Here is a 25,330-nt window from a genome sequence, read left to right as displayed (position 1 = left end):
TTTTTGCTCTTATTTACTTATTTGACATAGAAGTAGTACAACATCTCAAATATTTAAACCATTTTTTTAATCAAAAATACAAAGCTTTATGTTTTTAGCTACATTGAAAAATATCTCAGACATTAGACCCCACTGTATTCATATGAAAAATTGAATTAAAATAGAATAGTTATTCAAAATAGATCTCAATCCTCAACACTGTGCATCCTTACAAAACAGTACCACATTATAGTACTTTGCTAAATTATATCAAGGTATATTCTGTTCAGTGCATATTAATCTGTCAACACATTCAATTATATATATATGTATAATGTTTATAATCTTTCTGGTGTTGAATGACTCCGCCTCTGCTATGTCAATCACAACATACCCCTCCTTTCATATAATGTATTACATTAATTCCCGTCCCCTCAGACTGCCTTCGATTATCCAAATTATGAGCCCAGAAAAATAAATCCAGCTCTACTTGAAAGAATGCTCACTCACTTTCCACCCTGATTAGTGATTGTGACCATAAACCATTACTGTTTTCTGTCCTGTATGAGTTGATTATGTGTGGGCCTGGAATTTGGTCTTTTCAAACACTCATAAACTCATTTTGCAGATTTATTTTTTTTTTGGTCAAAGGTAAGTTTTTCTTAAATATTGAATTATTGTGTAAAGAGATATAAATTGATATATTTTATTTATTTCTGTTTCTGTTTTGTCAGTTGATCTGCTCTTACCTTAAATGACACTGTGCACTGCATGAGCTCCAATGTTTGAAAGTCAAGAGAACGTAACAGGGGGCTGATTGAGAATGCATTGTGATTTCTGGGTTTGTTGTTACAGCTGAAAGCCTCTTGAAGAGAAGGACTCCACTCATTTAAGCTCTGACGAGTCCAAACAGACAGCACTATGGCTTCAGACTCTGAGAGACTGGGCTTCTGTTTGGTGGACTATGTGGTATTTGCTGCTATGCTGGGGGTGTCGGTGGCCATCGGGCTATTCCAGTCTCTGAGGAAGACCTCGGGTCGCTATAACGTGGACAGCTTCTTCACAGGGGGAAGGGGTTTCTCTGCTGTGCCGGTTGGACTGTCACTCTGTGCCAGCTTCATGTCAGCTGTCCAAGTGCTCGGTGTGCCATCAGAGGCATATTTATATGGCTTTAAGTTCCTCTATATGTGCCTGGGACAAGCGCTCAACTCCCTCATTACTGCAGTTCTGTTTGTTCCCGTGTTTTATCGGCTCAAAATCACCACCTCAAGTCAGGTTTGGATTTTGTCCATTTCGTTCTTCTAGTAGTTTAGCTGAATAATTTTATATAAATCCTTGCATACACACACATGCGCACACGCACACACACATACATACATTCATACACAATGTTGTTTTATATAATACATTTATATATAATAAATTTATACATAAATATATTTCATTACATTACACTTCAAAATGTGTCTATACAGTATTTTAGTTTTATTAGTTTCAGTTAGTTTAAGGGAAATGTTGCTTTGGCAGCAACTTTCAGGTAACTGATATTTTTATGATTTAAATTTTATTTTACTATGTATAATAACTCTGATACAGTGGCGTCCAAAAGTTGAGATCACTAATGAATATCATTCTGTTTTCTATTTTTCGAATTTAATATGCATTTTTCCATAATAATTTAGTATGTATAGCATGTGATTTTGCATGTACGATGGACCCCACTCTCTCTCTCTGTGTGTGTGTGTGTGTGTGTGAACACCAGGTTCTAATAAATGTACTTGTGCGTCAGTATTTAGGAATGAGGTTTGGCAGAGGGATGCAGCTCTTGGGAAGTTTACAGTTTATTGTAGCCACAGTAAGAGAAACTCATCATCAAAATTGAAATGGAAATAAATATAATATTTTTAATAATATTAAAACAATACCATAAAATGTATATGTAGAATACTGATCAACAAAGCTATGAATATCGCTTGTATACTTTCAATTCCAATATTTAGTTTGCATAAAATATGTGCACATTATTTATTTTTTAATTTTTAAGTTTTAGATTTGTGTAACACTAAGATTCTTTGGTTCTTTCTGTAGCTCCTCTACACTGGAATAGTGATCTTTGCTCCTGCAGTCATCTTGAATCAGGGTTAGTGAAATAGACTGATTTGCTCTTTTTTTAAAACTGTTTCATGGCTTCACGTGTTTATTCATCAGTTGGAGTGGTTGCAAGTTGTATTTTTGCACTTTTGTACTGTTCTCAACTACCTTCGTTTTCTTTTCTGAATCAAGCCACAGGCCTAAATATGTGGGTATCTCTCTTCTCAACTGGACTCATCTGCACATTTTACACGACAGTGGTAGGCCAGTGTGTAATATTCAGATCTGAATCTATACAGAAATTTTCATTTATGATTATGACCCGTGCAAATATTTTTTAACACAACATTGCGCTTGTGTTTTCCTGCAGGGTGGTATGAAGGCTGTAATCTGGACAGATGTGTTTCAGATTGTTGTCATGCTCTCTGGGTTCATTGCAGTCCTCATTCAGGGCACCATTTTGGCAGGAGGGCCTGCCAGAGTTTTGGAAATCGCCAACAATGGATCCCGCATCAATTTTAATGAGTATGAAGAATATCAAATGTTTAGAAATCTGTTAAATACTCAAGTTAACTAAATGTTTATTATTCTATTGCTCATTCTTTTTCTGTGTGTTAGTTTTGTTATAGACCCTCAGAGGCGCTACTCGTTCTGGAGTTTCACAGTGGGCGGCACTATGGTCTGGTTATCCATGTACGGAGCCAATCAAGCTCAAGTGCAGCGTTACATATCATGCCGGACTGAGAAACAAGCCCAACTGTGAGAGAATAAATCAGTAAAATCTGTTTTTACCATCTAAAGATAACTTAATCTCTTTAATCTTCTTTACATGTAGTTTTTCTTTTTTTACCATTAAATTTCTCCTAATAATAAGATATCATATTCATGGTTTGGAAGAACTCTGACATATTTTCTGTTGTCACTCACTGAGATACAGATCCACTGAGTGTCACTCTTGTGTTGCAGGGCGCTGCTGGTTAATCAGATGGGTCTGTGTCTGATTGTGAGCAGTGCAGCCACATGTGGCATTGTGATGTTTGCTTTATACTCCAGCTGTGACCCACTGAAGACCGGCAGAATATCTGCTCCTGACCAGGTAAATCAAAACCTACATAAACAGAATTACCTGCACCTACTACTACTACTAACTATTAAATGTGTATGTTTTTTTAAGAAATTGATATTATAATTCTTACTGGTTTATTTGTGACTGGAACAAACATTTTTATAAATATTTAGTCACCTCCTCAGGCCATCCAAGATGTACGTAAATGAGTTTTTTCAACAGATTTGGAGAAATGTAGCATTACCTCATTTGCTCACTAATGGATCCTCTGCAGTGAATGGGTGCCGTCAGAATGGCTGTCCATACTGAAGTGAAAAGCTGCTTATTTGTAAGAAACAAATCCATAATTAAGGTTTTTTAACTGTAACCCATCACTTCTGGACAAAATACCAGTCATTAATCCATAATAACATTTTCTCCAGTTAAAAAGTCCATCCCCTGTTGTCCCCTCACATAAAAATCCATCAAAATATTTGTTTACAACTGTTTTCCTTGTAGATGATGCTTGATCTATATATATTTCTCTCCTGATTCAGATGAGACCAGTTTTTCACTACAGAAATAAAGCTGAAATTGCCTTAATGTTAGATTTATTTACTTGCGGATTATTATGATGTTTTATCAGCTGTTTGGACTCTCATTCTGACGGCACCCATTCACTGCAAAGGATCCACTGCTGAGCAAATGATATAATGCTAAATTTAACCAAATCTTTTCCAAATTAAGAAACAAACTCATCTATATGAATGGCCTCAGGGTGAGTAAAATTTCTACAAATTCCCATTTTTGGGTGAAATTATCGTTTTAAGCAACCCAATTGTTTTTTTTATTTTCACAGTACATGCCGTACCTGGTTTTGGACATTTTCCGTAATCATCCAGGCTTCCCGGGTCTTTTTCTAGCCTGTGCCTACAGTGGAACTTTAAGGTGCTTGAAACTATCATAACCTCCAGTGAGTTGTTGATTACTGGTACAAATGGAATAAACCACCCGCTTCTGTTTCCACAGTACTGTCTCCACCAGCATTAACGCCATGGCAGCTGTTACTATGGAGGATGTAATGAAGCCATGGCTAATCACTGTTTCACAGAGAAAACAGCTGTTGCTCTCCAAGTTGTTATGTACGATCAAAAACTTCTTTCCTGTGGTGCAAGTAAAAATTAGTATCTTATATAGATGACAAGCCCCCAAAGTGCGAGCAATAGCTTATTGCATGCATTCATACCAAATTTTGCATTTCATTTAATTATAGATAAAAATCTGAGATATATTTATTTGAAAGTAAGGGAAAAATAAGCCCTTTCATATTATTCACACACACACACACACACACACACACACACACACACACACACACACACACACACACACACAAACACACACACACACACTGCATTTAATAATATTTTGAATTTGGATTTATTTTTATAATTTCAGTTTACATGTTAGCTTAAGTTTGATTAGACTTATGTGCTTTTGTTATTTTTATTAGTTTTTTAATATTACGATTTTAGCTTTGATTGTTTTATTTTGCAATTTATATATATTATATAATTATATTTTATATTAATATATAATTAATGTCAGTATTTGTTGTGCTGCCTTCATTAAAAAAGGTCTCGTTAAAAAGGTATCGTTAGAAGGTGTTAATCCAAAATTAGTTCATATTGAACTTGTAATGCATCAAAACTATTGGTGAGACTTGTTTTTCATACAAAGATGTAACTACTTATTAAAGTATAAGATGATTATGTTTTTTCTGCAGGTATCTGCTGATATCGATTTGATAATGTTTATAAATATGACTACAATGACAACTATTTTCACCATTATTTGTTTGCATGTGTAAAACAGCACTGTTGTATGGGCTTGGCTGCATTACAATGGCTGCACTCTCCTCCTTGCTGGACTGGGGAGTCCTTCAGGTACTATATGAACTACTGGAATAACTGTGTGATTTTAGGCAGGGTGCATTTCTGTCTATGTGTCTGTGCTCTAACCAGCTTTTTCTCTAATAACCTCAGGGTTCGTTCACAGTCATGGGGGTAGTGAACGGTCCACTCCTGGGAGCATTTGTGCTGGGCATGTTTGTTCCAGCCACAAATAAAGCAGTAAGACTCCATAACCATAACAGTCCACCATGTTATTCTATTGCTCCACTCGATGAATAGCAGTGTAATATTTCTTACATCTTATAGGGGGTGTTCTCCGGCATGGCTGTGGGATTCTGTCTGTCGCTATGGCTTGCTGTTGGAAGCACAATTTATCCTCCTACACCACAAATTATGGGTGTGTTACCCACTAGCGCTGGTCACTGTCTGGGAAGTAATGCAACACTTAACAGCACCATAACAGTCACTGAATCTTCTATCTTGGAATCACCAGTCCCTCGGGATTATGGGTGAGGGTCAATCAAAGTTGTATCACATTTTATAATGACCAAAATTTTGTGTGACTTTAATTACTTGCAGAATGTTTCTCATGTAAAATATAGCACAGTTTTCTTTTTTCAACTAAATCCATACAGCCTTCAAAATATCTATTCAATATCCTACCTGTACTTTGGAGCCCTGTCAACTAGTGCAGTCGTGCTGGTAGGTGTGGTGGTTAGTTACATTACAGGTGAGACAAACTCACTTACACTATTGCTAACACAATAATTAAAAGGAATGAAAATGTCAACAGACGTTATTACTTTACCTTCAAATGACTATGTGCCGTGTTACTACAGGACCCACCAAGAAGGATTCTATCGGTCCTGGTTTGTTACGATGGAACTTGGAACAAAAGACATGCAATACATCCTGTCATAACTTGGTAAGTTTCATGGTAGTAACAATTCATTTACTTTTACTTACATCCCAGTTCTTACCACCTGAAATCAAGTGTTATTTTTGCATTATTTAAATATAATTATAGTATTTATTTATTAATATTTTAAATAAGCTTTTACTTTTATATTTTCAGTTTTATTTTAACTTTAGTTTTTTTATTTTGTTGTGTGCATTTTGTCATTTTTATTAGTTTTTAGATTTTTATATATATATATGTGTGTGTGTGTGTGTGTATGTTTGTATCTATATTAGTTTTTTTGTTTTGTAATTTTAGTACTTAAACTTATTTCTGGTAGTTGCCAAAGCAATGTTTATAATCTAAAGTTATTCTAAGTTTAATATATTATATATATATATATATATACATACTTTTGGAGGGCACTGTATATATATATATATATATATATATATATATATATATACATACAGTGCCCTCCAAAAGTATTGGAACAGTAAAGACAAAATTGCTCTGTTGGCTGTGGAGTCAAGACATTTACAAATATGATTAAAAGATGAATATGAGACAAAACTACAGAATGTCACATTTTATTATTGGGTGATTCAACTCATAGATGTTTTACCAGCTAAGAAGTTCAGCACTTTTAGAGTTTCATCCCTCTATCTGATGTGAGCATAAGTATTGGAACAGTTGCCTCACAGGTCTTTCTAAGTGATCAGCTGTGTCCAGTTGCATTAATTCTTCAGATATTAAAAGCAGGGAATGTGTCGTATCAGTTATATCCATTACTTCTGTATTCTGAATCCTGCATTCGATGATGACACACAAACCAGGATGAAGATGAGGGAGCTGACTTTGAGAGAAAAGCAAGCAATTTGGATGCTAAAAGAAAAGAGGAAGTCAATTAGAGCTATAGCAAAAACAAAAGGCATGGAGAAATCAAGAGTTTGGAAACCACCAGCGATACTAGCAACCAACAATTAGTTGATGACAGACAAATCATGAAAGCTATGAAAATGAACCCTAAAAGACGTGTCTGTAAAATCCCCAACAACTTCCAGAAAGCTGGGGTGATGCTCTGACAATCTACTGTCCTCAGGAGACTTTGACACAGAATTACAGATGCTACACAGCAAGATGCAAACCTCTGACTAGCACCAAAAATAGAAAGACAAGATTAGAGTTAGCAAAAAAAGCACAAAGGTGAGCCAGAAGAGTTTTGGAACTGTGTTTATGGACCGATGAGACAAAGATGAACCTTTATCTAAGTGATGGGAAAGCAAAAATGTGGAGAAAAAAAGGGAACTGCAAATGATCCCAAGCATACAGCCTCATCTGTAAAGCACGGTGGAGGTGGTGTCATGGCATGGGCATGCATGGCTGTCTCTGGAACAGGCCCTCTCAACTTTACTGATGACTTAATGTATGATGACAGTAGCAGAATGAATTTGGAAGGGTACAAAACCATCTTGCCTACCAATATTCAAGAAAATGCCACCAGATTCATTGGGAAGTGCTTCATATTGCATCAGGACAATGACCCAAAACACCCTGCCAGTTCAGTCAAGGAATTTATAAGGGCAAAGAAATGGAAAGTCTTAGATTGCCCAAGTCAATCTCCAGATTTAAATCTGATTGGTAAAACATGTATGTGTTGAAACGGCTAATAATACAATGTGACATTCTGTAGTTTTGTCTCATATTCATCTTTTAATCATATTTGCAAATGTCTTGACTCCACAGCCAACAGAGCAATTTTGTCTTTACTGTTCCAATACTTATGGAGGGCGCTGTATATATATTATTTATTTTATTTTTTTTCAGCTTTATTTCAGTCAACAAAAACCTTTTTTTTAGGTAACAATAATAACACTACTGAAATCATATTCTTGTTTCTACAGAATGAAACTACGACAAACAATCCCACAGAAATCCTTCTCAGTCCGAAAGAACTTTTTGCCACTGCTGATAAATCCGATGTTTTACTGAACAAAGGTGATGTTTAGACAGGTGCAGGATTGGCTTTGTAAAGTAAAACAAGTTACAAGTTAGGTTTCTATTTCCAAGGTAAATATTTTAAGAAATACTGCATTAAATTATGAAATGTTGAACAATTCAACATCATGCAGACTACATTCTATACAGACTCTCTCATATGAAAAATATCAAAGCCATAGTGATTTGGTTATCTCTGTTTCGATTGGCGTTACTGAATACCTGACCATCATCACCTGATTTGAAAGATGATTCATTGACCTATTAAACAATAGTGCCTTCTTTCGTAGTACAAAATCATGCACAGTAGTTTTCTGTTCATCATACACCTGCGTCGCACCTGTATGTCAGTTCACTTTCATTCCTAGCCAAGTACAGAAGAGAAGAAAGCATAAGCATGCACACTAAAGTGATCTGAAAGTAATTTGATTAACTGAATGCTTTTAATAGGGATATATCATTATGATTCTTTTCTAAATTATTAACTGTGAAAGTAAGTCTGATTATTAGTCTGAATTAATTAAGAGAATACATAGCCTGAAATGATTTAACACACTACAAAGATCCATTTTATTGACCATGTTACATCAGATTTTAACTATACCACAATAATAAATCATGCATTTCATTTGTTTGTGGCAGGCAGGGATATTATTCCTGTGTCTAAAGCTATAAAACAATTATTGGGATATTAATTCCTCAGCAAGCTTTGAGTTATGATCTAGAAAAGTCACCTGAATGTGCCAGCAAGCCCTAAAAAAACAACTAAAAGTCACCATAACCAAGATTAATTTTTGTCAGTGTTTATGTTTTGAACCAGCACAATTCATGCATATTTTGAATATTTGTCTCAGATAAGCTGTTGAATGATGGAGTGCCCCTGTCACATTCACAATAAACTGAAATGTCAACACTAATATCAGGTGCACATAATACTTTCTGATGAAAATTGTTTAAATGGAAGTTTCATATAGCACTTGGTTGCATCAGGCCAAAAGGAAGAAAACCTACTCCGTTTTTCTATGCAGGCGGAAATAACAAACCCGCCACTCACTAGCAGAGAAAGACGAAACCACAGTTTCACTCTTACCACGTAAAGAAAGCAACAAACCCAGCAGCTCCAGCAAACACCCTCCCTCTATTGCTCTCACACACTTATAAATACACTACACTTGCACTTCATGATATGCAGAGGTGGGCCTGTGTTCAGTTTATGACCTGGTCACAGGTCTAGAAACAGAGATGCCAGATGAGGCCGACCAGTAAAGAAACATCAAGTGGTGTTGATCTTGCTAAAGCAGTTTGGAAATGAGATGCCTCTGTGGTTTGTCTCTTGCCGGAAACTAGTCTCATTTGATCCCTCCCACCAGAGGTTCACAACAGCCAAGCCTGAGTGAAATTTACACAGCTCTACGCATCAACATGGACAAATTATTAACGTTTCTTCTTAAATAACTTCAGGTAACACCTCTCAGTTGTCTTTATTACAATCGAAATATGAAAAATACCTCGTAACAGCCATTTCAGAGCATATGCCAGTGGAAGTCATGTGATTACGAATGCACATTTTGTGAGTGTGGCGTTGTATGCTTCGTGTTTGTCTGTTTATTTGTACTCATATTATTGTATTATTGGAATAGAAACAGATGTATTTCTGTAATGGGATGTTCCACTACAATATTTAACAGCCAGTGACATTATCGAAACTTGTGTAACCTAAGTTTAACTTCAAATTCTTAATGTTTATTAAATTCTTTACTCTTAATGGCTTAATATTGGAAATCTCTGGGAAAACACCCTTGATTTAGTTTGTTACGGAAAGTACAGATCGCCAACATGAGAAGGATGAGCTCACTTTGATCAACCATATGACCACCACGGTTCCAAGAACTGGTGTTAACAATAATCCACTGCTTTACAGTACAATGCTACCACCTTCTGCTTTTTGCATTGCTAACAGTACCCATCAAGTTCTGTTGAGATCAACGTTGTTGTATTTATGTTTGGGGTGCCAGGGACCCTAATGATTTATGTCCAAAACAAAAATAATAATTCGCTTTTGAATTCACTTTTGACTTAATTAAAGCTCATTTGATAGTATTAAAATTGAACCCTCTGTTGATTCTCAAAGTGCATATACTTTTTCTAAATTGTGCTGTTATCTGTCATCCAAAATAGAAACATTGCTTCTGTTTGGGGTCAGGTTTCTATAGCTGGGGCCTCTGAAAACCACAGCAGAAGACATTTAACTTTTTTTTTTAGAATGTGTGATAAAGAGGAAATTGTGTTCATAATCAGTCATAAGAAAAAGACAACCAAATACCTTAATAATGTTTTTGTAAATGCCCATTTAAGACTTTAAAATTGCTTCTATATGAAAATAATTCGCTTTTGATCAGAAACAACCATTTGTCTCATTTTAATTACATTCTATTTTGAGTTGCATGCACTATTTTGGAAAGAAAGAACGGTCAGTGAACACCTACATCTTTTGAGAAGAAATGATCTAGTTATTTCTGTCCAATCAAGATTGCTTTGGTGATCATGTGTGAAGAGGAAGAGGTGCCCTTGATGAAGAGCGAAAGGGCTGGCAGTCAGAAGTCCAGCTGTGACTCTGCCCTGCAGGTGCACCTGTACTACAGCCCCAGTCTAAATTCAGAGACCACCTTCACCATCTCCACCGGACACATCACAGCGGAGAGCGTGTGCGTGCTTGCTGCTAAAGCCAGCGGTGAGACACTGACACACTGTCACACACAATATCATTTAAACATTAATAATGTCTGTTGCTCAAAGGTCAAATGCTTCACTTATAAGATATACAAGGCTTTTTCAATAAGATGCAACAAGCATTCCAACGATGTCGCTGATAACTTTTAAGGTCAGAGTCTATCATTTAGATGATTCAGTATGTCTAAAACATAGAAATTACAGTTTAAACAATAATGCTCAATATGTTTCTAATCTTATAATTAAATACATTTAAAAGAGTTGTGCACCAGCCTTACAACAACCTGAATGGAATATTTCTATTTTTAGGAATTCTTCCTGTGTTTCACAACCTGTTTGCTCTGGCATCAGAAGACCTTTCATACTGGTATCCACCAACTCATGTGTTTAAGAGCGAGGAGAATGTCAAAGTTCACTACAGAGTGAGGTAAAACAGCTGTAATAATCATATATTTTATTTACAAATAGCTTAATACTGAATATTTGGAATTCTTTAACTACTCATGCCATAAATTGAATGTGCAAATGCCTGATATGTAAAGATTTTATTGTTTTTAACCTTTCCGCTGACCCAGTACGGCTTGGGATTCGTTTAAAAAAAACGACTTGTTTCAATGATTCAGAGTCGACTCCTTCTTTTGAGAGACAATAACTTTAGTGCACTTTCAGATTTCAAACTTTCATTCACTTAGAGCTGTTACACACTGCTTAAAGGTCATTTTCAAAAATCCATAATAGGGGCACTTTAAAATTCAGTTTTAGCAACTGAAATAAGATCATTTCTAAAATTAAAATGAACACTGAAAATATAAGAATTATGGCTAATTCAAAATGTTAATAAATAATAATAGCATACAAATAAGTAAGGAATAATTGACGACGGGCCGTTGAATTATTAGAAAAATAATGCATAATACCTCGGGTGTGCATTATTTTTCTAATAATTCAACGGTCCGGAGTCAATTATTCCGCTTATACTACGGTTGCCACACCTCAAGACATCGATCAGATGATATATTTCAAGGGATTCGTCCGGTTTTTCTACTTAAATCGCTATTGTGAGTAGGATTATTTCTTCCGCATCTCATCCAACGACTCTTTTGCTAGTTCCAAAACGTCATTTTAAAGCTGGCAATGGAGGCTTGAGCCGTTGATAGCAGACTAATGCAGTTAATAATGAAGTTATTAGAAAGAGAGCGAGAGAGACAGAGACACAGAAAGAGAAACAGAGAGAGAGAGAGAGAGAGCTTGTATGAATTAGGCTACCTCTGTGTGTCCCTCAACAGTGTTCTGAAGCACCGTCTCTAAACTGTAAGTCTGCTTTAAGATGCAGCGCTGTTATTACCTCGCTAGTGAGAAATGTCTGTCATGTTGTTGTTTTTGTTAGTCCTGTGTGCTGTATAGGTAACGTTAGCACTGCTGTATGCTAATTTCCGTTGGAACTGTAATGCGGTCAAGAGAGCTGCCTGGAACTACGTTCGCCGTGCGTTTCCCTGAAAATAATTGCACACCTCAGAACGTTCGTCAGCCAATCAGATTCAAGCATTCAACGGCCCCGTAGTATAATACTAAAATAATTGCTAGCGGACAGATTAAATACCGATGAAGTAAAAAGATTGTTTTAAGATGTAAATAGAACATTTTCTGTAACTGTAAAGCTTTTTTCTGTTTGTTTAAGGTTTTTCTTCTCAAGCTGGTTTGGTCAAGGGTCCAAAGCATCATACCGCTTTAGCCTCAGCAGAGGACGAATCTGTGCTGTGCTGGACTACTGCGTCATTGACTATCTTTTTTCTCAGGTATATACAGTAGACAATAATCTGTCATTGCCTTCTCAAGAGGCAACTGAACATTATTTTGAAAGCCATGAATGAATGTAAAAAGAACAGACAGGATTATGTGCCTCTATTCTTCTAATGTATAGTAAACTATTGACATGATTCTAATAATTAAGGTGCCAAACATATGCTGACTCTACTGTTTAGAATCATTTACCTTCCCATCTGACTGTACAGTATTTTCTTTCAGGCCCGCAGTGATTTTGTATCTGGATGTGGTGGGATTTCTCCTGATTTGACTTTGCAGCAGGAATGTTTGGGAATGGCAGTGCTGGATCTGTGGCGTATGGCCAAAGAGAGAAACCAGAGCCTTGGTGAGATCTGCAATACAACAAGGTATGAGAAATACAACTGAGAAAGTCTCATATAAATGGATGGATAGAGCTATACAAAGATTTTCTGTAAATTCAACATACATTTTAAACGTTCAAACTTCATTAACCATCTCAAAAATCCCATTCCAGCTACAAGTCCTGCCTCCCAGAGACCCACAGACAAGATATACAGCGTATGAGCCGCCTAGCGCGGTATCAGATCCGAAAAACCCTGAAGCGTTTCTTAAAGAAGCTGGGCAGATGCTCGGCGGGTGAACGCAGCCTGAAGCTCAAGTACCTGATGGAGCTGAGTGTGCTGGAGCCTAATTATGGCTCAGAAAGCTTCACTTTGCATCACTCTGGATGGTTAGAGCAGAGCGAGCAGCAGAGGGTCAAAGCCGTGCAAGTGTCTGGAGAGGGAGGGATTCAGATACAGACCAAAGAGAGCCAGGTAGACCTTTATACAAAAGTTCAGTAAACACGGAGTTAATTTTGCGTCACTTACATTTTCCAGTTAAAGTTGCCTTTGTTTATTTTTGCTCCGCCAAAAAAATAGTTCCAAACAGAGCACCAGTAGGCCATTGCTGAATGAATCAGGGTTTTTTAGAACGAATCGGTTCAATGAAATTGATTCACTGATTCACTCAATTCACTCATAAAAAATTAATCAGTCAAAATACATAATTGACACTTGCCGCCACCTACGGGAATTAACCGGAACTAGCTGTTGTAATTGGAAAATGTTATAAAATTCACAAGTGTTTTAATAGAATAAAAGGTTAATTGAAAAGATATGAGAAGCTCAATTTCTTAGCGGTCTTGCTTATTTGAACTATTTTTGATGCTTTTAAACTTCGTCAGAGTGATCAGCAAGGACGCATTAAATTGATAAAAAGTGACTCTAAAGACCATCATAGTGTTAGAAAAGATTTGTATTTATATTTCAAGTAAATGCTGTTCTTTTCAACTTCCTATTATTAATGATAATCTTAAAGAAAATGTGTCATATGGTTTCCACATATTAATATTAAGCAGCAAAGCTATTTTCAACACTGAAATGTTCCTTGAGCACCAAATCAGCTTGTTTTCTGAAGAATCATGTAACAGTAAAGACTAGAGTAAATGCTTTGCCATCACAGAAATAAATGATATTTTTAAATATATTACAACAGAAAACAGTCATTTTAAATGTTAATAATATTTGACAATTTTACCGTTTTTACTGTATTTTTGATCACGTAAATGTAGCCTTGTTTACCATAAGAGACTTTCAAAAATGTTAAAAACTCTTACAGATCCCAAGCTTTTAAACAGTACTGTATGTACAGTAGATTTGCTCTCTGTTATTTACTGGGCTCCCTCTGGTACGTTCACAGGATTGGCAGACGTTTTGTGATTTCCCCCAGATCACAGACATTAGTATTAAGCGTCTTTCTCAAGAGCAGATGCCCCTGGAAGGATGGGTGGTCACTCTCACACGCCAGGACGACCAGTGCATGGTAGTGGCATTGAGTAAATTTAATATTTTTTTGAGTATTAATACATAAACACATTAGAAAAGAAAGTAAACTTCCTCACCGATAGTATTAGTGGCAGTGACTCATTTGCCATTTTGATTAACCAAGGTTTTACATTATGAAAGTATGATAAATTGTCCTTTTTTGTTGAATGCTACATTATTAGCCTCAGTTCATCTTAAATTGTGTATTTTGTTTCTCTTTCCACCAATAGGAGGCTGAGTTTCACACCCTAACTGAGGCTCTTTCGTTTGTCTCTCTGGTTGATGGATATTTTAGACTGACTACAGATTCGACTCACTATTTCTGCACAGAAGTGGCCCCGCCAAGCTTGCTGAAGGACATACAGAACTACTGCCACGGCCCGATTACGTACTACACAATATTTCATAATTTACCATATGGTAAAATTAGAAAGGAAATTTCTAAGTAATGAGCTCAATTTTGTTGTGTTTTCTAAAGGTCAGAATTTGCGGTGCACAAACTTAAGAAAGCTGGAGCCAAAAATGGGATGTTCCTGTTACGTCACAGTCCCAAGGACTTTGACAAGTACTTCCTCACTGTTTGCATACAGGTACTAGTCTTGCTGGACTCATACAGACACCAGCCTTTGGGTTTCTTTCAACTAACAGGAAGTAACTAAACAAAAAGTACATGATTCATAACAAGCTTTAAATTTGATTCATGAAAAGCTACCTCCTATGCATTACTGCAAAGTATTATTACAATGTAAATTTTGAATCAACTCCAGCATGATCTTTCTTTAGTTTCACAGATTGGCTGAACTGTTAATGACTAGTCTCGGTTATTATGTTTCTTAACTTCTAACAGACTCATCTAGGGGTGGATTACAAGGACTGTCTGATAGACAAAAATGAGAAGTTTAGTCTGGCTGGGATCCACAACTCATTCTGTAGTCTAAAGCAACTCACAGATTTCTATCAGCACAGTACGCTTCTCATGTCAGACATCCCTGTCACCCTCGGCAAGTGCTGCCCACCCAGACCAAAAGGTAGAACATTTTTGTGCAACGTTTGATTTTTGTATCTTAATGTTTATCATTTATAAAAAAACTGATTTCACTTCATATCATTTTTTTGAAACATTTTTACATATTTTTTATACATAACATGTTTAACAAAAGAAGTGAAATAATAAATGATTTAAAATTATAATTTGGGGAAAAAATAACTTTACAATTTTTTATTAAAATGTTTTATTTTTATCGTGCTGTTTCTTGCTATTTTTCATATTTTATACATATAATGTTTAATAAACTAAATTGCATAAATTATCTAAAATAATCATTAGGAAAAAATTACTTTTAATAATAATAATAAAAAAAAGTTTTTTATTTTTATTGTGCTATTTGTTACATATTTATTTATAAATATGGTTAATAAAATAAATTGCATAAATAATCAAAAAACATAATTTGAAATTATTATTTATTGAAATTTTTAGCTATTTCATGTTATTTTTACGTATTTTTATACATATCAGATTTAATAAAATAAATTGCATAAATAATCTAAAATAATAAAAGTAAATAACCAGAATATACATATTTTACATATGTTATGTCTTTTTAATTTTTTTATTATTGTGCTATTTCTTGTCTTTCTTCCAGAACTTACCAACATGATCATCCTTCGTAACAGCAGCATGACTGAGATGCCCAGTTCCCCCATGTTACAGAGACACAAACCAAGCCACATGCAGTTCCACATGATTAAACACGAGGACCTCACCTGGGTACAGTTAAACATTTTTAAAAAGAGTTTAAATATATTATTATTAATGCTGAAGTCGTCACCACTACATTATTATTTTACAAGTTATTTTTGTTTATTCATTGACTGAAAGCAAAAATCATTTCTATCTCTTAACAGAAGGAAAGCTTAGGTCAAGGTTCCTTCACGCATATCTTTAGAGGAAGTAAGACAGACCAGCGAGAAGGAGTGACACACACCACAGAGGTTCTTCTGAAGGTTCTGGATGCAAACCATAGAAACTGCTGGGAGGTGCATTTTCAATGATGAAACATATGCAGAATATGTTATTTGCAATAAAAAGACAATATCAAAAGTAGACTTGGGCATAGAGAATATTTCATTTCCCATTACATGACAATCCATGTTCTGTTTGATTCAGAATACTGTAGTTTTAATAAATGAGAGATTTAACAAATGCAAACAAAAATTTTCAACAATTACATGTAATAAATGAGCTAGTGTAACAACAGTTTTGCATTCTTTGACTGATAAGATAATTTTTTGGCAATGTGATTAATGATGTAATCTTACTGCTGTTTTCAAGTCTTTTTTTGAGGCGGCCAGTTTGATGAGTCAAATTTCCCACAAGCACCTTCTCCTGGTGTATGGCATCAGTGTGCACAAATCCAAAAGTAAGTGTTTAACTCTTGAAAAAGCACTCTTAACAAACACTCTTTTATCAAAGTCTAAACACAAGAGGACAAACCCTACGAAAGCGATTAAAAGTCTGTCATGACCTCAGCTCTTTGAATCTTCTTGAACTCTGAGTGGGTCTAGACTAGAGGGTCGTTGGTGACGCTGGTTGTCTGTCAAAGTGCCTGTGAATACAGTCATGTTAGTAAAGTGTGTCCTCCTCTGACCCCCGCAGACATCATGGTGCAGGAGTTTGTGAAGCACGGCGCACTGGACCTGCACCTGAAGAAGAGCACGTCTGTGTCAGTCAGCTGGAAATTAGACGTGGCCAAACAACTGGCCTGTGCTCTCAACTTCCTGGTGAGAAATATTCATGCATGATAAATTGGCTGCTAATTACGAAATACACTAGATCAGGGCCATATCTGTTTATGCTTTAATTTATGGAGTCAATATTGAACATGAGTCAATATCCTCCTACATGTTGATTTTAGATAATTTTTTTAATAATCTAGAACTAATTTAAAGTAGCACTACATTACAGCAAAGATTGAAAGATTTACATGGTCCTATCTCTATCATAATAAATACTATTTTTTCTTTACCAAATATCAAAATTATTAGTCATCCAATCATTTTTAATTCAATGAAGAATCATAACATTGATTTAAAATTGACAACAATATTGGTTTTAGTGCTTTAGTTTTGTTTTATCTATATATGAATGTTTTTTATTTTAAATAATCTATTAATAGATTTTTGATAATGAACATTTGTCAGTTATCAGTCTTTTTGGTTTCAGCTAGACATTTAATATTGGTGCAAACGAGAACAAGTCCCTACAATATAAGATACAATATAAACTACTATTCAAAGGTTTAGATTTTATTTGTGTAATTTTAAGTTTTTGATTTTCTGATATTGTGAAATATTTTTACATTTATTATTACATTTATTATCTTCTATTTTAATTTTTTGTGTGGAAATTGTGATACTTTCTTTTCAGGATTCTTTGATAATAGAAAGTTCAAAAGAACTTAAATAATTTGAAATCAATTTTAGATTTTAGAAAGTCTTTACTAATTTTAAAGTCTTTGAAAATTATACAAAGTAAATAAAGAAGAAATAAAAAAATAAAAAAAAAATAAAACGTACTGACTTACTGACACCAAACATTTGAACCAAAAAGTTGCAGAATGAAGAATCTTTAGTTAAAACTCAAATTGATTGATTTCTGTACTTAATATTTGAGGAGATGCATCCCATTCCTTATTTCTAAAGTTCAGTAGTAGTTAAAAATCTATTTTGTTTTGTCTACGTTGTAGGAGGAGAAGAATATTGCACATGGGAATATTTGTGCAAAGAATCTGCTGTTGGCCAGAGAGGGAGACCCTTCGTCTGATAACTCGCCCTTCATTAAACTGAGTGACCCTGGCATCAGCATGGCCTTGCTGGGCAAAGACGGTAATTATATTGAACAAATGAACACAAAACCAATTTTACAAGAGTATCTCATGACTTCTAGAATAATTTGTATATTTAAAAGAACATTTGACAGAAATAATAGATTCTTTATTTAGCTCTTATTATGGATTACAATACACTACAGCATGATTATGTGTAATACAATAAAATGCAAATTTCTGTGAATCCAGTGGTGTTAGAAAGAATCCCATGGGTGGCCCCGGAGGTACTGGACACACTTGAGATTGAACTGGAGTGTGACAAGTGGAGTTTTGGGACGACATTGTGGGAAATTTTCAATAATGGAGAAGCTCCATTGCAGGGCCTGGACCTCACACAAGTACAGACACCTCACCATGAATATACAATCATAAATTAACTAAATTTTCTTTAGGATGTTATACATTCTAGATAAAAAGCCAAACTGATATGCATATACTCAGAAAATGTGACTCCTCCATGGTACTGTGGTACTAAACAGCTGCTGTCCTTATTTGAATCTAGAAGCAGCATTTTTATGAGCATTTCTCAAACCTGCCTGCTCTGGAATGGACTGAGCTGGCCGACCTGATCGCTCAGTGTATGCAGTACCAGCCTGAGCTCAGACCGTCCTGCCGGAGCATCATCCGCCAACTTAACAGCCTCATCACTTCAGGTAACACACAGATGTACACCAGCTCCCTTCCTACAATGATACTGATGTTTGCAATCTGTTTCTTGCAATCATTTTTTTTTTTTCTTCAAATTCTATGTCTATTTGTTACACAAATATGACTGTTATTTTTCAGTTTTTTTTTTTTTTTTACAATATTACAATATTACAATATTACAAGTCAAGTCAAGTTTGTTTTATTGTCAATTCTTCCACATGTACGGCACATACATACAGAGAATTGAAATTACGTTACTCTCAGACCCTTGGTACATACAGTTAACATTTAATACACTGACAGTAGACGTTCAAATACAGATAAATATATATGCTAAATATATAATTAAATATACAATGTTAAATATATAATTAATGTTATTAAATACGTTTTAAACGTAATTTTAAAATGTATTTGTTTGTTTCAAAATAATATACATCTCTTATATAATAAATATTATTTAAATTTTAAATAATAATTAATACAAGTATAAAATGTCAAATTGTAATAAAATAATACTAATTACTAACTATTTACTAATGTTTGACATTTAAGCAATAATTTAAAATGATTTATGCAATTAATTTACTTTATTAAATAAATAATTTATTTTTATTTTTGCATTATTATGTAATATAAACATTAATTTAATCATATTTATTTCCAAAAAACTCATAGTTCTGATTTTTATTGCGGGCCAAATGGCTTAATAGCATGTGCTCCTGTTTATATTTAAAAATGATTCATACATCTTGGCTAGATTTGTCCTAAACATATGGGAACCATATGATCAGCCATCATTGCAGTTTAAACTTCATTCTGTAGATTATGAGATTCTTCATGCGTCTGGCACACTTCCCAAGAGTGATGGCTTCTGGAGAAGACCGAATATGTTCAAACAGCAACAACAGGACATTTTTGAAGAGAGATACCTGCGATTCATCTCTATCCTGGGAAAGGTACAACAACAACAAAAAAGCACAGCGAATCTGAATACCATTACAAATATAAGTGTTTTCTTAACTTAATGGATTAGTTGCAGTTTTTTCAAATGTCATGCATGTTGCTATTTCATAATTCAACCTTGCTTTCATAACTAAACGTGATGATTATTGGTGCAGCTTTTGATTTACAATCAGAAATTAAGAGAGAAAAATGAAGGTTTTAACAGCATGCATGTGTGTGTGTTTAGGGTAATTTCGGCAGTGTTGAGCTTTGTCGTTATGATCCGTGGGGTGATAACACTGGAGATCTGGTTGCTGTAAAGGAACTTCAACCAAACAAACAGGATACCGTGGCAGACTTCCAGAGAGAAATCCAGACCATCAGCTCCCTGCACTGTGACTATATTGTCAAATACAAGGGCATCTGCTACAGCACAGGTCAGACTACTTTCGATGATTACCAATCAATTTCCAATCAGCACGCATTCTGTAAGAAAAAAGTCTGTAGAAAAAATGGAAAAGGCACTAGTAATTTCCAGCCGGGAAGTTCACACACATTTCCTTTAACCCTAAAACACAAAACAATACAAAGCACATAAAACACCTGTGACAAGTCAATTCCTCGCTTTTGAACTCCTCACAGGACGACTCAGCACAAAACTGGTGATGGAATATCTTCCGTACGGCAGTCTGATCGGATATATGGAGAAGCACAGACTGAACGTGTGCACCAGAAGACTGTTGCTCTTTGCCTCGCAGATCTGTAAGGTACAAACAGACTAACCAACACTAGAGAGTTCACACAATCCTCTTTCTAATCAGTTTATTGATTTGTTTATGGAAATGTACACATCTAAACAGCACTGTAACATTCTTTCGTAGGGTATGGAGTACTTGCAAAGCATGCGTTATGTTCACCGTGATCTAGCTGCTCGCAATATCTTAGTCGCCAGTGACACTCTGGTGAAAATTGCTGATTTTGGGCTTACGAAGATCATCCCAGTGGATAAAGAGTACTACCGTGTCACACAGCCAGGAGAAAGCCCTGTTTTCTGGTAACGATTACATCAAGCTCTTGGGAGTTCAGGCAGACAACACTATTAGTGTGCATTTCACCCAACAGTGAACAATTTACAAACCAACAACCCAGCTAACAAAATATGTTCTAAGAACGTTTGGCCCTTAAAGTAATTAAAAGGTTATCTGTGAATGTTCTCTGAATGCACAAAACTAGATTTCTAGATTTAAAAAAATTTTGAAATGTTTTTTTCTTGGTTATGTAACTTTTAATGACATTGAAACTGAACTAATCTATCACCACACAACGGATAAACATAAGGTGTGTATGGATGTTTTTTTATGTCCTGGATGTTTCTTAAAAGTAGCAATTTTTTTTAGTCACACAGGGTGTGAACTTAAATAAAAAAAATAGAGAAAGAGAGAGTAACGCATATATTTGAATATCAGTCAGACTATAAATAACAAATTTAATATGAAAACAAATGTATCATATTTTAATAATTCACATTGACCAGCTTCTAATCCTTGTATTGTTTTACAGTCATTTTTAATCTGTTTTCAACTGAGTATTGTGGGTTTGTGTAGAGCAGACCTATAGACAAGATCATGAAAATGGGCCGATTTCTTTTATTTTCAGAAAAGCGAATGTTATGCGAATGTTAAAGGAAACATTTAATTTGATCATTTTGCAAACATTATGGGAAAGTTCTGAACATTCTGAAACAAGTAGCGACATTTAAAAATGGAAGGAAATTATATTTTAAAAACTTTAGGAAAAAACTTTCCATGAAAGATGTATAAATAATGTTTTTGTGCTAACATTTGGAGAACATTATTGTAGATCAGATAACGTTGAACGAACTTGGGGAGAAACTTGCCAGAGTTAGCCAAAGTTCTGAGAACATTCCCAGTTAGTTTGGAGAGTATAAGAGTAATTAACAACCTTGTGATTACAGATTTAATGAAATGTCATTTTTCTGGGCTCTGAATGATTCAGTGTTGACAATGCATTGTTTTTTGTTTCAATATTTGTTGTTTCGTGTCCTGTCCTGTTCAGGTATGCACCTGAATCCATTTCAGAATTGAAATTCTCTCACAAGTCAGACGTATGGAGTTTCGGCATTGTTCTACACGAGCTCTTCTCTTACTGCGACATCAGTCGAAACCCCAAAAGAGTGAGTAAATGAAGCTCCATGATAATGATGCTACTACTGTATGAGTAAATTAATGACTCTCACCTTGAGAAACCACCAAAAAACCTCACTAAAAATAAAGATTCTGTCATTGTCAACTCAATTTATGCTGTTCCAAAACTTTTCATCTGTTAAACCTGCTTTATTGTGAATCCTTTGATGCAGTTGTGTATCCAGAAGATAGGAAGTTATGTCCAGAGTCCATCCATGGCTATCCATCTTCTTAATCTTCTCAAGGATAACTGGAGGTTACCGGCTCCATCTCAGTGTCCACCAAAGGTGAAAATGAAAACAGATTTCAAATTGAATGGTATTGTATAAATCACATTAACGAATTGAATTGAGTTCCATTGTACACAGAGAGCAAGTTCATGCACCAAGCACATACAAATATTAGATAAAGAAAAAATGTACTGATATAAGTTTTTTTTCAGGTGCAGCGTATTATGATGCAGTGTTGGGAGTTCAACAGCGAGGACAGACCGAGCTTCTCCTCTCTACAGGACCTGATTGAGAATAGTCTGTTAGATGAGAGAGAGGGCTGTAAGGGGTAAAGTCAGATTTACCCTAAACAGATCACTGTATTTTCAACATATGTATATTTGAGTATTTGGACATATTCTTACAGTAGGCTGTTTGACTTCCAAAGATATAGTCAAAATTAGTGCATCACTTTAGTATTGTTTTTTTTTGCCATTTAATGCAGTGATGATATAAAGCAGTTGAGTAAGAAGGTCAGTTGTTCCTATATCTTTTAATGACATTTGCTTTACTGAAACTAAGCTTATCTATCACCAGCAAACGAACATCAGGTTTGTCTGGATTTTTATCTCTTATCTTTTATCTCTTAAATTTTCCGTTATGGTTAGAGACAGTTCCTTAAAACAAATTTTGTTTTATCACGCATGGTGAGACTTTATCATCAAAATAAAAACCAAAGTGAAAGAGAGAGTCACATAAATATTTGAATATCAGTCATACTGTAATACCTCACATAAACCCAATGTATCATATTGAAATAATCCTTTGTATTGGCCGATTGGTTTCTTTCTTTTCAAAAAAGGGGAAAACAATACCTCTCAGTGCACTGTACCCTGGTAGCTGACAAATTACCATGAATCATTTTTCAAAAATCAAGACTTTAGGTTGAATTTCTATAAGTATTTTGGTATCATTTTACAATAAACTTCCATTAGTTAACATTATTAACTTGAACAATGAAAAATACTTCAAAAGTTTTATTAATCTTAATGTTAATTTTTTTAACATTTACTAATTCATTATTAAAATGTATTTAAAAAGTTATATCTGCTAATCAGGGATAGGCAGTATTTCAGTATTTAAAATACATATTTGGAATACAAAATACTATTTTGTAATTTAAAGCCTTTGAAAAAAAATCCAATGTATTTTGTATTTAAACACATTTAACTTACTGTTTTTGTATTGCCAGTGTATTTTTTGTACATTCCCAACCCCTGATTATAATGTATAAATGCTGCTGATCGGCTCCATCTAGCATTGGGGAGCAAATTTTCTGTGTTGGGGAATAATTTAGAGTAGTACTGGGACTCTATTCGGAGAAAGTCATTTCCAAAGGTTGGATTCGACTACACTCAACAGTTGGTGTAAGCCCTACGCTTGGCTTTGCTTTTTATCATTTATCATACACCATCTAAAACTACAAGGTGCAGCTACATCCTTGATGCTGTGATAACAAACTTTACTGGCTCCAACATAATTGTCACGGTGCACACAGCAGGGAGGAACAAGGAGACGAGGATGTAACTCAAATAATATGTCTTTAATGAAGACAGGGCAGGACAGGACAAGGCAAGGCAAGGCCAGGCCAGGTAGACATCAAACACTGGGAAGTAACGAGTAGACCAGACGAAATAACACTGCACAGACAGGACTATAAATACACAGGTAAATTAACAAACACAGCTGGACAAGGATACACTACTAATGACATGAAACGAGGACAGGAACACATGACACACACGACAGAGGTCTGACAATAATAGATTAAAAATGACTGCTGAAAAAGAAGGAAAAGAAAATGACTGCACAGATTGTGAAACAATCACACAATGATAATTCATCAGTTAATTCTAACAATTTGGCCCTGCTGAAACGAAATCTTCTTGTCTCCATTTATATATATTACTCTCATTACTCTTTCCTGTATTTTACATGTGCCATTTTATCAACATTTTTATTTTAACCATGGATGCAAGTCAAATATTTTCACTTTTCAGTTTGATTAGACATGGCCAGCCTGCTCTTATAGCCAGGTGAAACCATTTGGTGAAACCAGCCTCAGGGAATCAAGTCCTCGGAAGAGCCTCATTCATTTCAACAGCAGCGCTAATATTAAACTAAAAGCCCTGATGTACTTCAAGCGATGTCCTTTTTCACTCTCTGCTTAGGGGTAAAAACAAAAATACGCAAGCAGCAGTTTTCTGTTAGTGCACATCCTGACACTGATGATTGTGTTCGAAATGACGTCACACCAGTTCATTCACTTGAAATATATTGGGGCCAGATATGGGCCCAAATACATGTGAATGTATTTAAAATAAAAATACAAACTACCTCAGCTACCATTCAATTAATATCAATAAATATGTTTAAATTTCAAGACCACTGCTTAGACCTGTCACGAATCCTGTCCGTGGCCTTCCATCCACTTCCCACCAGAGGTCGCCCTCAGCCAATTACACACGCTATGAAAATCAGTCTCAAACCACAATTCAAGGCCGAGTATTGTTTGCGTTTATCTCTCTCCTAGCAATAGCACTTTACGGAGCACTTTAGACTGTTCCCTGTCCTAGTTTTGTCTAGATCCTAGTTCCTAGCTCTAGTCCAGTCTAGTCACGTCAAGTTTTGCATGATTGTCTGTTTCCTGATCGCCTTCCTGTCTTGGATTTCTCTCTCGTCTTGTCGTTTGGACTCTGTTTGTACCTCGCCTCGATTATTGTCTGCCTGTGAATTACCCGCTTGCTTCGTCCTTTGGATAACATTCACCATCGATCGCCCCACGCCTGTTTACCGAAGTACTCTTCTGTCTGGCCCTCAATATACCTGTTTGCCATTGTCCGACCCTTGCCTGTGTTACTATGTTTAATAATAAAGCTTTGCAGATGGATCCGCACGCCTCTCGTTTCAGTCGGCCCGTAACAAGTCCTATATGAAGTTATCCTAACAGGAGTAAAAGCATTTTTAAGCATATTTCAGGAGTTACATATGTTCTGAAGCACAGTATAGAAAAGAATTGAAAAAGAACACTTTCAAATACCTCAGTTATTGGTTTTAATCTGGTACCTGG

The 25,330-nt window shown here is 35.3% G+C and overlaps 2 protein-coding genes across 3 annotated transcripts; both read left to right on the top strand.

Moving 5' to 3' along the window:
• Positions 1-900: 900 nt before the first annotated feature.
• LOC306848825 (sodium/iodide cotransporter-like) lies at positions 901-7,935 on the top strand (the record flags this gene model as incomplete). Its single annotated transcript, XM_079383579.1, has 15 exons — positions 901-1,254; positions 1,769-1,834; positions 2,068-2,119; positions 2,263-2,330; positions 2,441-2,595; positions 2,689-2,829; positions 3,037-3,166; positions 3,975-4,063; positions 4,145-4,257; positions 4,991-5,061; positions 5,161-5,247; positions 5,335-5,537; positions 5,664-5,758; positions 5,868-5,953; positions 7,831-7,935. The coding sequence occupies 15 exons, from the start codon at positions 901-903 to the stop codon at positions 7,933-7,935; spliced, it is 1,815 nt and encodes a 604-aa protein (XP_079239705.1).
• A 1,125-nt stretch (positions 7,936-9,060) lies between these two features.
• LOC306848090 (tyrosine-protein kinase JAK2-like) lies at positions 9,061-25,148 on the top strand. Of its 2 annotated transcripts, XM_079382429.1 has the most exons (24): positions 9,061-9,385; positions 10,454-10,655; positions 10,964-11,081; positions 12,333-12,450; positions 12,680-12,825; positions 12,954-13,254; positions 14,180-14,302; positions 14,535-14,692; positions 14,783-14,894; positions 15,152-15,332; positions 15,951-16,075; positions 16,213-16,344; positions 16,640-16,727; positions 16,964-17,088; positions 18,054-18,192; positions 18,384-18,532; positions 18,697-18,847; positions 19,668-19,801; positions 20,035-20,224; positions 20,430-20,554; positions 20,669-20,841; positions 21,864-21,981; positions 22,165-22,278; positions 22,434-25,148. In XM_079382429.1, the coding sequence occupies exons 2-24, from the start codon at positions 10,469-10,471 to the stop codon at positions 22,551-22,553; spliced, it is 3,327 nt and encodes a 1,108-aa protein (XP_079238555.1). In that variant the 5' UTR covers positions 9,061-9,385; positions 10,454-10,468; the 3' UTR covers positions 22,554-25,148. The 2 variants fall into 2 exon arrangements, with proteins under 2 accessions (XP_079238555.1, XP_079238556.1); XM_079382430.1 differs by lacking the exons at positions 9,061-9,385; positions 10,454-10,655; positions 10,964-11,081 and adding an exon at positions 11,849-11,965 and having other exon boundaries at positions 22,434-23,515.
• The last annotated feature ends 182 nt before the right edge of the window (positions 25,149-25,330 follow it).

The sequence above is a fragment of the Barbus barbus genome, assembly GCF_936440315.1.
Source record: "Barbus barbus genome assembly, chromosome: 28".
NCBI lineage: Eukaryota > Metazoa > Chordata > Actinopteri > Cypriniformes > Cyprinidae > Barbus > Barbus barbus.
The sequence above is the reverse complement of the archived record's forward strand: the minus strand, read 5'-3'. Positions and strand labels throughout refer to the sequence as shown.

Coding starts and splice junctions, on each gene's coding strand:
- LOC306848090 (XM_079382429.1), top strand. CDS start 10,469: ATGTGTGAAGAGGAAGAGGTGCCCTTGATGAAGAGCGAAAGGGCTGGC. Junction 10,656..10,963: donor GCTTGCTGCTAAAGCCAGCG/GTGAGACACTGA, acceptor TTCTATTTTTAG/GAATTCTTCCTGTGTTTCAC. Junction 18,193..18,383: donor GGCCTTGCTGGGCAAAGACG/GTAATTATATTG, acceptor CTGTGAATCCAG/TGGTGTTAGAAAGAATCCCA.